Here is a 15,484-nt window from a genome sequence, read left to right as displayed (position 1 = left end):
TTCACATCACTGTTCATATTCTGACTGTCTCTTCTCACAAAGATTCACCCAGTGAATATGAGCAACTTGTGGTTCTGAAGATTTTTAATATTTAACAAAAAGTTTTAGACAAAGTAAACTCCAAAGTAATATAATGGTGAAGTTTGGTTAAACCTTAAGTCCATAAAAGGCTTCTCCAGAGACATTTTTGGTGGTCCACATCGAGCATCAAGCTGCTTTTGGGGCTGTAATCTCTCCAGGGAATATCAGTTTACCATTCCTCACTGGAAGCTTGTCTGCTGTGCTCTTAATTTGTAGAGTAGGATTTTCCCCCTTTTGACTCATACTATTATAGCATAAAAATGTCCTCTGTAGTTTTACTTCAGTACTTTGAGAGAATGCCTATGGTTGGAAAAGAAAATATAAAATACTTGGCTATATTGTAAGCATTTTTGCAGTGTACCTTATAATTTAATCTTTTTGAAATATCAGTGGAAAATTATATGAAAATGTTGGTGTTGAGAGGAAACTAGTTTTCAAAAATGACTGTTACCCAAGGCCCAGTTTGCACACAGCTTTTGTTGAATTAAAGAGTTGGCTGTAAGCCTAAATGTCTCACGTTATTGCCAGTTTTTTGGAGCTTTGTAAAATTGTCAGAAGTGGTAGGAACTCTCTCAAATTGAGATATTTGTATCAGAGACATAGGAACTGATCTTACCTTTTTTTTAAAAAGAAAAAGAAAAAGAAAAATCATGTTTCAAATTTGATTTTAATTTAGGAAAATCCATTCATGCATTGTAGAGTGCAATTATGTGCATTTATCCTAAAGATAGTATTTATTTAAGAAGAGTTATCATTTTTCAATTTCTTAACAATGGTATATAATGATAATAGCAAAACCATAATCTTCAGAAACAATGGGAAAATATTAGTGATTGGTTTATAGATCTGTTCCAGAAATCAAAGATCATAAATTTTGAACATTGGACTAGAGAAATATTTTAGATTTTTAGATTTTGGTTTTACATTTTAAAAAAACTCATGAAGTTTTTCTGTTGAATTTTATAATGGCTCTATGTAGGCATCTCGTTTCTGATGGCTACACACATTTGATTATTTTATATGTGATGTGTGATAAATTGTACCCTGAAAAGGGCATTTAGAATCTGAAGCTGAATGCAATTTAGTAGAGAAATGCATTTAAAAAAAAACACCAATATTTTTTTTTCCTTAATGATTCTGAAGAATTCTTCATATACCTAGAAAGGTGCAGAATCTGGGACTTTCTAGATAACTGCATAAATTGAAACTTAAGATTTTTTAAAAGTTGTGCTAGCCCCCACCCAGTTTTTAATCAAACTTGGCGCGTGGCAATTTCATGTAGGTTTGTTGTTTCCAGGTTTCTGCTGTTCCCATCCATTACCTGTATGGACATGCATTACCTAATGTTGATGTTTTTTCAGTGACTGAACTTCTTGCAATGGAATTTCCCCATATTGACTGGAGAAACTCATTGTGACTTAAGTACACAAATGCATGGTATCTCCCTTAATTTTAGGAGTTTTAGATTAAAAAAAAAACAAAAAAACCTGTAGCACATAGTCACCTCTATGCTTGAGAACCAGAGGTGGGTTTCAGGAGGTTCTGACCAGTTCTGGAGAACTGATAGCGGAAATGTTGAGAAGTTCGGAGAACCGTTAGTAAAAATTCTGACTGGCCCCGCCCCCATCCCCATGGGGATTTTGCAATAACCTTCCCCTGGATGGGGGTGGGAACAGAGATTTTACAGTATGCTTCCCCTGCCACGCCCACCAAGCCACACCCACAGAACCGGTAGTAAAAATTTTTGAAACCCATCACTGTTGAGAACCTATAGCTAAATATAACAGAGAGAGAAATAGAGAAATGGATTACTAACCTGTGTTTTCAAGAATATGTGTACTTTGAGCCAAATATAATGGATATAGAAGATTTCTTGATTGTGGAGGCATATTGGAGAACAATAATAAGTAACCTCTAGGACAGTTTGAGCTTATGATTTGGTGATACAAGTGACAGTTTCGTTTGTGAAATTGTATTTCATCCCATTTGTTAATTTTAAAGTAATCTTTTACTTTAAAGTAAGTTAAAGTATTTGCATTTGTATAACATTTTTAATTCCTAGAAAGATCCTTTGGTTTATATTTGATAGGGCTAGAACTCATAATTTCCTAGTTTCTGGGCTGATGCCTTAACCACTCGACGAAACTGTCTCTCTTTAATCTTATAATAGCTTTTATCCAGCTACTTTATAGAACTAAACAATAAAACCCTGTTCCCTTCTTCTGAGAACTGTTTTACTTCTGAGAAATATCAAATCATCTTCAATTCAAAAAGGAGCTTAACACAAACTTTAATTAGAATTTCTTGTAATTATAGCCAATTAACTATGACCGTATAACAGCATCAGTGCTAAAAAAGATTGTTTTAATAGAATCTGTCCAAATTAATGACTTTAAATTAAGTTTTTTTATAGTCAGGAAACATTTGGCACCCCGCACAAATCCATGTTTTATTGCTGGTAAGAGAATGTTAGCTTGCCCATATATATGTAAATTACATTTAAGTGCCCCGTACTCAAATTTGCACATTATAAAATGATCTTCTAGCTGTATTATCCACTCAGTCATTACTTTGTTTAGTGTCTTAATTTTTTGTATTTTGTTTCTGTTTGCCTTTGTAAGGTGCTCATACATTTTGAAGGTTACATACTGTAGCTACTGAATGTCTTCTGTCTACACTGTTTGTAGAGTATGCACATTTAAACCAACACCTTTTATGTATTCATAAATTCTAGATATTAGGATTTCCTATCTCATGAACATTTAGAGGTAAACTGTAGTTCCATTTGATCAAATAGGTCTTGATGCAAAATTAATTTAATTTAAAAAAATGATTATATTATGTTTACAATTTTTCAGAAATGGGGAACAAGCTCCTACTTGAACTATGTCTTAAGTTCTATCATGGGTTATGGAATTGTGCGCTGATGAGCCAGGAAGTGGAGTGCTCAAGTGACTAAAGAAGATGGGTGCTAATGCTTCAAACTATCCTCATTCGTGTTCCCCAAGGGTAGGGGGAAATTCTCAGGCACAACAGACATTCATAGGTAGGTATTTCTGTTTCTCCATTTAAAATGTTTACATTGCATATCCAGGCCATATATTGCCTGCAATTATTGAGTACCATATCTAACTCAAAGGCACTGTTGATTTAATTTATATTAAGCAGCAGTTCGTGTGGTAAATCTATCATAGTATTGAAAGTTCTGATCTCTTGCAAAGGATACTTATGAACAGATGAGAGGAAATGGATAATTCTATCTCATTTGGTTAAACGCGAAAGTACCCAAATGCATGCTGAGAAAACCTTAATTTTTTTCTACATCAAGAAACAGTGTGAGAAAGGATGCATACTTTAGAAATAGCTAAGTCTTGAACTTACCTAATGGGCAGCTTTTAAAATATTATTGGCTCAGAAAAATGTAACATTAAAAGTGCTCAGAATTTCAGAGCTAATTCTCACAAGGCTTTTTAAAATGTCTCTGTTCGTTGCCACAAAAAGACAAACTGGAGCAGATGGGGTGATATTTAACCACTGGAATTGTTGCTTCTGTTGGTTTGACTGTTGATTTCACATTTAGAATAATGTTATAATTCTATTTTCTCAAGCTATGCTAGCAGTAAAAACTTGATATAAGTAAAATTTTAATATAATGTAACATTGTGAAGTTAACAGATCTAATGGCAAGATTGCTGGAGATAAATCTGAAGCATTAATTAACTCTAAGCCCTGTCAGGGGTTCCATTGAAACCTCAATTATTTTAATACTTGCATCTGGCAATAAGTTACATTCTGTGGTCCCTTTGTTCACTTTCTTTGGAATATTTTAAAATCTTCTGTCTTAATCATGTTAAAGACTAACCACTTGTGATCAGGTTTAAAATGTTTAACAAAATGGATCTTTTGGAACATATAGGTTTATGGGCCTTGCTAAAGTATTGAAGCTAAACACCAAAAAGGATTTTACAAAGTAAAATATGTTTGTTTTTATGCTGTATATTTATATATTCATTTATAGTAAAACCTTATTTTAATATATTAATCATTATTTTTGTATCTGTTGAATTTCATTTACATTTTCACTTGAATTGTATAAACTAACTCGATTCCATGACTAGATTCAACTTTTATGTTGAGAAAGTGTGCCCAAGATTGTATTTTTATTTTTTTTTATTTGCATTTATATCCCGCCCTTCTCCGAAGACTCAGGGCGGCTTACACTGTGCTAAGCAATAGTCTTCATCCATTTGTATATTATATACAAAGTCAACTTATTGCCCCCCCAACAATCTGGGTCCTCATTTTACCTACCTTATAAAGGATGGAAGGCTGAGTCAACCTTGGGCCTGGTGGGGCTTGAACCTGCAGTAATTGCAGGCAGCTGTATAACTCTTAATCTCTATGGTAGCTTATAGGTTTAGTAGAGTGGAAGTATTGTGCAGGAAACCTTAAAAAGAGCATAACTATGTCATAGTTTTACTAATATATTAAAATTCTGTGTATGTTTGACCAGGTCTGTAATGCATTTGCAAAATTACAAAGGAGTCAGCAAGGAAAAGTCAAGGGAAAATCTTCAAACTATATGGTGTTAATTTAAATCAGACATTGCTGTAGTTAAAATAAATACACTTAAATATACATCAGACTAGATAAAAATAAGACTAAAAATTAATATTTAGTTTTTCCACAGGGCCAGAAATATTTCAAAATGTTAGATGCATAGCCATAGATATTATATGCCAAACTTTAAAGAAGATCAAATAAAAAGAAAGAATAATCAAGATTTGGAAAATAATGAGAGACGTGGGCAGAATTCAATAATTGTGTAAGATGTCTTTTAATATGTTTTTCCTTGCAAATCTTACATGTTAGTGTATTAGCTTTCCCCAACTGGCAAACAAGATTAATCCACAAAAATGGAAGAATGAAAGACATGGGATAGACAAAAATAGTAAAACCACAGGAATGCAACTAGGATTTTTCCAGTCAGTTACATATTCCAGATGAAAGATAAATGATCCAGGCCAATTTTTTTTATATCTGTAAAAAGAGAAAAAAATGTTTATTTTTTTAAAAAAAGATTTTTCTTTTTACATTACCATCTTGACTTAAAATCAGTTCCTAGAATCCTGCCATCACTATTTTGTTTAAGAGAGGTAGAAAGGAAAAGAAGTAGGGTAAATAAATATTTTATTTCTCAAAATCTCCATGTATTGCCAATTAGAACTAAATAAAAGTTTTAGGTCTTGACAGTTGAAAACTGCCAGTATTGATTCCTATGTATTTGTTGGTTTGGATAGAACTGGGTAGTCAAATGATAGCTTTTCCACTGATTTTCTGTATGCAAAATTTTGTGCTATTTTCTTTTCAATTACATTTTGCTAGTTTATTGTAAAGTATGCTGAACATTTTCAGATGTTCCATATAATAGTTTAAAACTCCCTATCAATGCATTTCGCTTTTTACACCCTAATTCTGGGCTTTAGGCAGTTTTTTTTTTCTTCTTCTTTCAGGAACATCATCCTATTCCCATCAAGGTTATGGCTGTGAATCTAAACTTTATAGCCTTGAGCATGGCCACGAGAAACCTCAAGATAAGAAAAAGAAAAGTTCTGGCCTTGCTACCCTCAAAAAGAAGTTTATTAAGCGCCGAAAGTCTAACAGGTCTGCTGATCATGCCAAGCAGATGCGTGAGCTCCTCTCTGGCTGGGATGTCAGGGATGTCAATGCTTTAGTGGAAGAGTATGAAGGAACGTCAGCCTTAAAAGAGCTTTCTCTGCAAGCTAGTTTGGCAAGGCCCGAAGCCAGGACGCTGCAAAAAGACATGGCTGAACTGTACGAGTTTAAATACTGCACCGATGTCGATCTAATATTTCAAGAGACTTGCTTCCCTGTGCATCGTGCAATTTTGGCTGCAAGGTGCCCATTTTTTAAGACCCTCCTTTCTTCCTCACCAGAGTATGGGGCAGAGATTATAATGGATATCAACACAGCTGGCATTGACCTGCCCATGTTTTCTGCTTTGCTACACTACCTATACACAGGTGAATTTGGGATGGAAGATTCGAGGTTTCAGAACGTTGACATTCTCATGCAGCTTAGTGAGGAATTTGGAACACCAAATTCTCTAGATGTTGACATGCGAGTCCTGTTGGATTACATGTGTTATTATGATGTGGTTCTTAGTTTTTCATCCGACTCTGAACTTGTTGAAGCTTATGGCGGAAGTCAGAGCTGCTTAGATGAGGAGCTCAGAGCACACAAAGCTATTATTTCATCACGCTCACCTTTCTTCCGGCATCTGCTACAGAGGAGGATACGAACCGGCGAAGAAATTACAGATCGAACACTAAGGACTCCAACACGGATTATACTAGATGAATCTATCATACCAAAAAAATATGTGAGGGTAATTTTAAACTGTATGTATACAGATTTGGTGGACCTCTCTATTTTGCACAGCAGTCCATCAGTAGGGAGTCTAAGTGAGGTCCAGGCTCTTGTAGCAGGAAAAACAAGCATGACAAAGGCTGAAGAAGCTATGGAACTGTACCACATAGCACTTTTTCTGGAGTTCAGTATGCTTGCACAAGGTAAATAATTATTTTATTCCTTTAAAACCACACTTCAATGTTTAAATCTGGATGGATTTTTAGAATTTCTTCTTGTAAAATATATTGCTTGATAGTTCCTGCCCTTCATTTCTAGACAAAGTTTCTAAAATTATCCTGCTGTGGAATTATTATTAGCTTCATGTAATTTTAGTCAATTAACTATATGTTTTTCAGAATAAATTACTGAACATAGCTATATTTAATGAGGTTTATTTCCATGTTTTGTGTGTGTGTGTGTGTGCGTGCGCACGTTTGTGTATATGTGTATGTGTATCATCTTTAAATTGCAGATGGATATAAATTATTTCAGGAAAAAAACCTTTTTTTTATGCTTGTGTGAGCTACGTTAGTCACTATATTAGAGATATTCCTCCTTTTGTAAGTTATGATTGACATTATCAGTGATGTACTATTTTACAAAGAACTGGCTCCTAACTTGATTGATCTCTTCAGCTGAGCAGAAGGTAACTGTATTAGGAGTGGTTACTTTATATAGCAATATCTATATGAAGCTGCTCTTTACAGTCAGATTATTGTTTGGTCTTGCAAACCAACCGATAGCACCTTGCTAGGGTTTCAGAGAAAGGTCTTTCACAGTTTTGTTTAGGAGATGTGGAAATTAAATATTGAATGTTTGATGTTCATTTATTACTTAATTAGAGCCTCTCCCAAATAACCAAGTAAGTAGCAGTTCTATGAAAGTTCACTACCTAACAAAGTATTTTCTTGCTAATTAATATATTTATTTTAAAAGAGATTTACTAGAAATCTGCTTTAGTTAGAAAAAAGGCACATTCCTGCAAAATGGCTTCAATTTTGAAAACCTCTTATTGCTTTGCACATGAATCTATATTTTAAAATAGATTATATGAATCAAAAGTATTTAGATGTCTCTGCATGGATTGGATACAAAAGTCCCTTCCAGATGCACAGGAAGGAGATTTATACAAGCTACAGCATTGCAAAAGAAATTTGCATTTCTAGTACATGAGGAAGCCCATTTGAACATAATAGGCCTTCTGAATAACATTGTGAAAAATTGCAGTATTAATGTACAAGGAGTTCTTGACGTACGGAAATTCCAGTCCCAATTGTGATTTTAAGTCAGTGCAGCCATAAAGCGACTCGTCATGTGCTGATTTTACAACCATTTTTACCAGAGTGATTAAGTGGATTACATAGTTGTTAAGGGAATTTTGACTTTGCTTGTTGAAAACCTGCTGGAAACTTACAAGTCACAGTAATACTACTGCAAAACGTTGCAGTTATCATAAAAATATGAGCAAAATGCCAACCAACCCAAATTGGGATTGCATGACTGTTAGGTGATGCAACACTTGTAACTACAAGGAATAGTCATGAATCAATTTTCTGAGCCTGTTGCAACTTTAAACCGCCGTTAAAATGAACCAGCATAAGACAAGGCCTACCTGCACTTTACAGAAGTGGAAATATGTGACATGCAGTATCAGTTATGTTTCTCTATGAACTTCTGGTCACTCTCCTATTCAGTTATTTGAATTTCACTCAGATAATTCTCTGTAAATGTCCAATACATGAATAATTAATGTTTATCATGTGCTCAGATTTGAGTATTAAGTTTCATAGTGGTTTTTGAAACTATTATGTATCATGCATGCAGCAAAGGGAAACAGAGAAGGAAAATGAACAGAGTAATATGCTCAATGATTTATTTTTTCTGCACTTGTAATAACATACAGTGTATACAGTTTAAAAACCCATTGATATACCACCTCAAGATTTATGAGGGGTCTGATTAAAATAAAAGTTATCCTGTTTCCTTGAAAATAAGGTACGCCCTGATAATAAACTCAACCTGGTTTTTGAGTGCATGCGCTAAAATAAGCCCTCCCTGAAAATATTTAACCACATGTGCACCCAGTCTCTGTCTGCCATTTCCTCTGGTTAGGGCTAGGGAGACAGAGCTGGAAATCAAGTAAGATGGTAAGAGGAGCCCCGTCTTGCTCCATGCGCCCAAAATAATAAGACCTCCCCGAAAATAAGGTCAAGCGCTTATTTCGGGGTTCAAAAAAATATAAGACATGGTCTTATTTTTGAGGAAACATGGGGGTAATCAAATTTACTTCTGTGTCATTTCTTTGATCTGTTCTAGCTTGAGCTTCTGACATGGTAATTATGGGGCTAATGGGAAGATACCTGATTAGGGCCACAAGAAAGAAGTGATTTGTGCTAGGAGGCCAATAAACCTGTCACCCATTCCAGTCTAAATAAAATTAAAGAAATAATATTTCAGGACCAGTTGAAAAATGCAGTTGATGAATTGCTTTTGAAATCAGTAGACAGTCCACATTGGACCTTTCTCTATTTATGACAGTTTTCCCTTGGGAATGTTTTTCTTACGACTTTTGATAGACTAAGAAGCATTGGATCCTTTAAACAACCTGATCCTCTTCATTTCCATATGGAGGCTTTCTGCTTTCCTAAAGAACAATGTATTTTTGTAAAAAAAGAAAAGTGCAGATTATGCAAAAACATAATTTGACATAATTTCTTTGACATATTGAGGACATATTTGAGAAACTTAAGAACAGTAAGAAGCTTATAAAACAGGCATTGGATTATTATAATTGAAAATGCAGGGAGAACAATGCATGCATATTTGTAAACTAGCTTTTCAGCCAACAAGTCCAGCATCTTAATCGTTGAGCCACTGCACTGCCCATAATATTCAAAACCCTTAATTTATTGTTGTTTGCATTTCTAATATAGCCCAAAAGTCTCTTGTAGCTCAGCTTTCACAAAAAAACATAAACAGTTCCTCTCATGGAAATGAGAAGTAGATATACCATAATAGAATGGCTACAGGAAAAAAAATGACACAATAAAAAGTGAGTAGGAATAAAAGGAAACTTCCCATCAGAGATTAAAAGAAATGACCACTTTTAAAAACCAAGAGACTACAAAACCGTTGTAATAAAAATCCAGTGTAAATGTAAATCAAATCAGACCACTTTCAGTACCTAGGGAAGAGTCTGTTCACCATTGACTTTCATTGTGATTCACAACACCAAAATAAAGCAGTAAAAATATGAAAAAAAATAACATTAAAATCCAACAATGGATTAGAATAAATCAACATTCAGCCAGTCACTTAACAATTGAAGATAAAAGTCAAAAATAAAAATAAAACTTTAAAGCATTCAGCCAAAATAGAGGCTTAAAAAAATAAAACAGCCAAAAGTAAAAGAGACCCAATCCTCTGGCTGCTCCTACCAAGATTTGCAGTTCAATTGAGATTCCTCTTCCCAGGTAAAAGGATCATCTGAGAGGGTCATTTTGGGTCATTCCTAGTTGTTCCCATTTAAGTCTGGGGAGCACGCTGCCAAAGAACCAGCTTTAGTGGAAAAATCAGCTGTTTGTCAGGAGGAAAAAAACCACCTGGCCACTCAGCACGCCATTTTCAGAGGATTCCATAGCCACAAAAAAATCTGTATGCTACCTAGCTTCCCTGCTTTGTGAGCTTATGCTATCAGCTTCTCTACTTTCTGAGCTATTCCCTGCTTCTCACTGAAACTAATCCTGCCTAATTTTCCTCCAAAGGTATGTATGCATTTGATTAAATTATGTATGCACTGGCCAGAGGCCGCACTGGGGAAAAAGCATTAAAAATTAATTTTAACTGAATTTATTAAAATTAATTGCCTAAAAAAGGTATTCCATTTGTAAACTAGATTGATTTCCGCCCATCTGTTGAAATACACACATACACAATTTTATTTATTTATACTTCACATTTCTAAACTGCCTATCTCTTTGAACAAGGTACTCTGGATAGTGTACAATAAAACGTTGAAATATAAAACAATATATAAAAGTTAAAATGTTAAGAGTTAAATTTTGGGTTAAAATTTTTAAAAGATTATAATTTTTTTAAGGAGGGAAGAATAATCAACCTTGTTAAAAATATTAAAAATTGGTTGGTTGACAAAGGGAGGGCTCTTGTGGCTTTAAACCAACCCCATGATTGCTCCTTCTTTGGGCTCTCCACACAAGGGCACAGAACCATGTTTTAATCCCTTTTCAGATGACCAGAAGAATGGGGGTCTGGCCCAGTGGTTCTCAACCTTTAAAGTGCTGCGACCCCTTTAATGCAATTCCTCATGAGGTGGCGACCCCAACCATAAAATTATTTTCGTTTTGAATTTATCGCGCCTGAAGCCGTATTGGCTAACGATCTGAACTGCTTGCAATTGCCTTGAGGATGGAGGCATTAAAGCGGAGACTCCTCCCCTATTAAATTTATCACGCCTGAAACCAGATTAGGCTAGCGATTGGCAGTGATTGCAGCTAGCTTGAGAGGAAGACATCAGAGCAAAGATTTCTCTCTTTTTTAATTCATCGTGCCTGAAGCCGAATTCAGCTAGTGATTTGAAGAGCCTGCAGCTGGATTGTGGACTCAACCATTGGAGCGCGATTCTTCGACTCACAAGTATACTTCCCATATTTCCGATGGTCTTAGGCAACCCCTGGCAAATCATCATTCGACCCCCAACGGGGTCCCGACCCACAGGTTGAGAACCACTGGTCTAACCTCTAGTGTAGGGGTCTGCAAACTTGGCTCTTTTAAGATTTATGGACCCCTGCTCTAGTGGAAGAATATTTCATAGCTTGGGGCCACATATTTTTCTACATAAAGCATTATATCTATTTGTCTTTCTCACACACACAGAGAGAAAGGAAGACTGGACATTAGGATTTGCAAATATAAATAGATATTATTTACTATGTGGCAAATCCTGTTGAGTTTGAAGGCTATTATTCCTGGGTAGCCATGCTTTTAAGACTGCTGTAATGCTGGAAATAGCTCTGTTTATCCCAACATACGGTACTCTGCATGATAGGAGAAACAGGAGAAGAGAATGTATGGACATTTTCATTTTGTTTGCAAAATGAAACTGGTCTTTTCTGGAATAAAAAAAAATGAAACTTTATGCTGAGTTACAGATAAAAGGAAGCTTTATGTAAAAGTACTATAATCAATCTCCCAGTGAGATCAACATATCTTATGCCCAGATAAGTATATTTACAATTCTCCCAGTCGGGGAAAACGGCCGTCAGGACTGGGTTAAATCTCCTCGTTGCTGATTGGACCGAGTCTTTAATTTGTTGCTTATAGTCCCCGCCTTCTCTTTCCTTCCAGCTTTTTCGACTCGGTTTTGCTCGGACCAGTCGTGTTTGGAATTGCCTCAGGCGTTTTTCTTAACATTGCTAGAGGTTTCCAGACTTGTTGCTTATTTTTCTATTTTTTCTATTTTTCTATTTTTTCTAAATTTAACTTTTTGTGAGTCCGGTAGAGGAGACTGGCTCCCAAGCCGCTGAGGACCGCCGCGGCGGTTTAGCGGCTTGCCGAACAGCTGGGAAGCGCTCACGGGCTAGTTCCCGACGCGCTGAGGCCGCAGCAGCAAACTAAGAGGCATTTATCGGAGAGGCTCACGGGCAGGTCCCCGACGCTCTCTCTATCGGCGGCTCGCTCTTTCCGCTCCCCGCTTCGCTTCCGAGATCGCAGCGTTGGATTGCCTCAGGGAGCCCTGCTAAGCCGCGCCAGGAGCCACGAGGTGAGCGGCCCGCCCCGCCTATCGACAGGCGGTTTTTTCGGAGGCTACGGAAGCTTGGGAGAACGTAGTCATCGGCTATCGGGCTGGAGATCGAGCGGCGATACAGAAAGCGCGGCAAAATAATAAATAAATAATAAATAAATAATTAAAAAAAAAAAAAGAGGTCACTTTAAAATTTGCCACTTGACTACCAGCGATCAGGATCCAAGCTGGGCATTGTTCGGCAGCCTCCTCAAAGAGCCGGTGATTCAACAGAGAAATTGTGAGTAGGCCGCAGAGGCCGTAAATTGGCGGGAAAGTTGCAAAATGGCGGACGCCAGTATCAATCAGCCAGATTTACCGGTTTCACCTCCACAGTATTTAAGTCAGGAGGATCCTGGGGAGGGTCCATCTTCAGCTCCTCAAGTTTCCCCTCCCAGGGGGCGGAGAGTAGCCAAGGCCAAAGCAAAAAAGGAGGTGCGGGCGGAAGAAAGGCGCCACAAGGCTCTTGAAAGGGTCTTTTCCAGGGCCTCCAAGAGGGCCCACAGGTCCCCTTCACCTAATGATAAGGGGAAACAGATTAGGACAGACATTCCTAGCCCCCCAAGCCCAGACCGTATCGCCCAGACCATGCAGGGATCTGGGGCCTGGTCCCCGGATAGGACATCCCCATTGCCCATAATTCAGGCGGGGACTACCCAATTATTCCGTACCCTGTCGGAGATGGAATTTCAGGATAATCCTGGCTCCATTCCAGGCCAGGCGGTGGTTGTGTCACAAGGGACTGGGGCATCTGTACTACAACCAGAGACTAGTTTTCCCAGATCACCAGTGTTTCAGCTCCCTGACTCCATTGGGTTGATGATCCAACAGGCGGTACGCCAGGAGTTAGCAAAATCCCGCGGTAGGGAGAGGCAGAGTAAGTCTGCAAGTTCTGCATCAGCCATGTTCAGGCCTCATAGGGAGGAATCCTCGGAGGAGGGCAGTCAAGCCTCAATATCTGGAGAGGAAGACACTGGAGAAGCCTTGTCAGAGGACGAAGGCCTTGGGCCAGAACAACCCTCATTTGTGGGACTCTTTAAGCCACATTTGTTCCGTTCCCTTCTGTTTAAAGCATTGGCAACCACGGGGCTGGGTTCAGCTCAGACTCCTTTTACGGATTCCCAGACCTTACCTAGTACTTCAACTAGCCTCTTTGTGGAACCCATGGTGGTGGCAGAAGCCATTCCTGCGCCAAAGATGTTTGTGGACGTGGTCCAGCGGCAGTGGTCTCATCCGGGTTCGGGCCCTCTCCCCAGTGCCACAGACAAAAAGTTCTTTAACTGCGCTCCTGATCTAGAAAACATTCTACAGGTGCCCACAGTGGATGCTCCAGTAGTCGCTCTCACGACGACCTCTCATGTGACGGGTCCCGAGAATGAGGCTCTTCGTCCGGAAGACAAAAGGGCGGACCAATCCCTGGTCAAGTCCCACCAAGCCTCGGCCTGGGCCATCAGATCTTCAATAGCATCTTCATTTTTTAATAGAGCTTCCATTATGTGGCTTAGACAGCTTCAGGGTCGTTTATCATCATCAGACGTGAGAGCTCACCAGGACCTTAACAAGGTTATTGCAGCTTTAGAATTTTCGGCTGATTCGACGCTTAACGCTGCTAGATTTTCAGCCAAAGCTATTGGGTCTACGGTTACATCCCGCCGACTCTTATGGTTGCGCCACTGGAAGGCAGACACCAGAAACAAGTGGCGGCTGGCATCTTCTGCGTACGCAGGTTCGAAGTTGTTCGGAGCCTCTCTGGACCCAATCCTTGTGGAAACTAAAGACAAGAAAAAGGTGTTACCGTCTTTGTCGCGCAGAGGCGAACTGCGACAACAACCTTATTTTCGTCCCTCGGCTGCCTCTTCTTCTTCCTTTCGTAACCAGGAATTCGGAGGATCAGGGTTGCGACGACAAAGATTTTCACTGTACAGAGGAAACTCCCAACGGGCCGACCAGGTTAGAACAGGGTCCAAATTCTCCTCCCGTAAACCATTCCGGGGGGGGGGGGCAGGTAAACCGTTCAACCGTTTCAAATAATCCCTTATCGGATCTACCCATTGGAGGCAGATTAGCTTATTTCTATTCCCAATGGGAGTCTTCCACTTCAGATCGATGGGTCCTAGAGACCATCAGACATGGTCTAGCTTTAGAGTTCCTCTCCACCCCCCCGACGGTTTTCTTGCAGTGCCCTGTTTCTAACCGCTCTTCCAGTGCTTCCCTTGTGGAGTCTGCGGTCAGTCATCTTCTAACTATCCGGGCCATCCACAGGTCCCTATTGATCAGCATAAACAGGGTTTCTATTCTAGACTTTTCGTAGTAAGCAAACCGTCCGGGGGCTGGAGAGCTATTCTTGACCTGAAAGCCCTGAACAAATATATTGTTTACCACCGTTTCAAAATGCACTCGTTACGTTCCATCTTAGAATGCATACGACAGGGGGATTACATGGCTTCCATTGATCTGACGGAAGCTTATCTGCATATCCCAATTAGAAGAGATCACCGTAAGTTTCTCCAGTTTTGCTTTAAAGGCTCTCATTTTCAATATAGAGCTTTACCCTTTGGGTTGTCTTCGGCCCCCAGGGTTTTCACTAAGGTTATGGCGGTGCTAATGGCCCATATTCGGGGGATTCCTGTCCGGCTTCAGGCCTACCTAGACGATATTCTCATTTTGTCGACCTCTCAGGATAGGGCAAACAGGGATATCTCCTTGACCATAGAGATATTACAATCACACGGGTTCTCGATTAACTGGGAAAAGAGCCACCTTGTCCCTTCCAACTCCATTGTCCACTTGGGGGCACAAATTGATTCACATAAGTCGATGGTCTTTCTGTCGACAGATCGTCAGACTAGTTTAGCTGAGTTAGCCAGTATCTCTAGGATGTCACGGCCTGTTCCCTTAGACCAACTTTCCAAGCTCCTAGGGAAAATGGTATCGTCATACGATATTATTCCATGGTCTCACCTCCATAGTCGGCCTCTTCAGTGGTTCCTCTTGCCACATCAAAGGAAACGGCGCAGCTCATCAAGGCTTCGGGTGACTCTTCCACGGGAGGTGCTCGACTCTTTGGCTTGGTGGAATCCACAGAGGGTGGCCAGAGGCTCAGTCTTCAGGGAGCCAGTGAGGGTCATCATCACCACCGACGCCAGTCTTTCGGGATGGGGAGCCCATCTC

General features: G+C 38.9%; 1 protein-coding gene across 4 annotated transcripts in view; it reads left to right on the top strand.

The window, feature by feature from the left end:
• BTBD7 (BTB domain containing 7) overlaps nucleotides 1–15,484 on the top strand; it is a 71,206-nt gene that overhangs the window by 17,717 nt on the left and 38,005 nt on the right. For 3 of the 4 annotated variants that reach the window (XM_058162607.1, XM_058162605.1, XM_058162609.1), the window contains exons 2-3: nucleotides 2,940–3,127; nucleotides 5,595–6,674. In XM_058162607.1, the coding sequence (XP_058018590.1) occupies nucleotides 3,046–3,127; nucleotides 5,595–6,674 (1,162 nt within the window). In that variant the 5' untranslated portion in view covers nucleotides 2,940–3,045. The remainder of the gene's footprint in view (nucleotides 1–2,939; nucleotides 3,128–5,594; nucleotides 6,675–15,484) is intronic. The other variant, XM_058162608.1, reaches the window with a different exon arrangement.

The sequence above is a fragment of the Ahaetulla prasina genome, chromosome 1 (assembly GCF_028640845.1).
Source record: "Ahaetulla prasina isolate Xishuangbanna chromosome 1, ASM2864084v1, whole genome shotgun sequence".
NCBI classification, from domain to species: Eukaryota; Metazoa; Chordata; class Lepidosauria; order Squamata; family Colubridae; genus Ahaetulla; species Ahaetulla prasina.
Note: the sequence above shows the minus strand (reverse complement) of the source record. Positions and strands in the feature narration are given on the sequence as shown.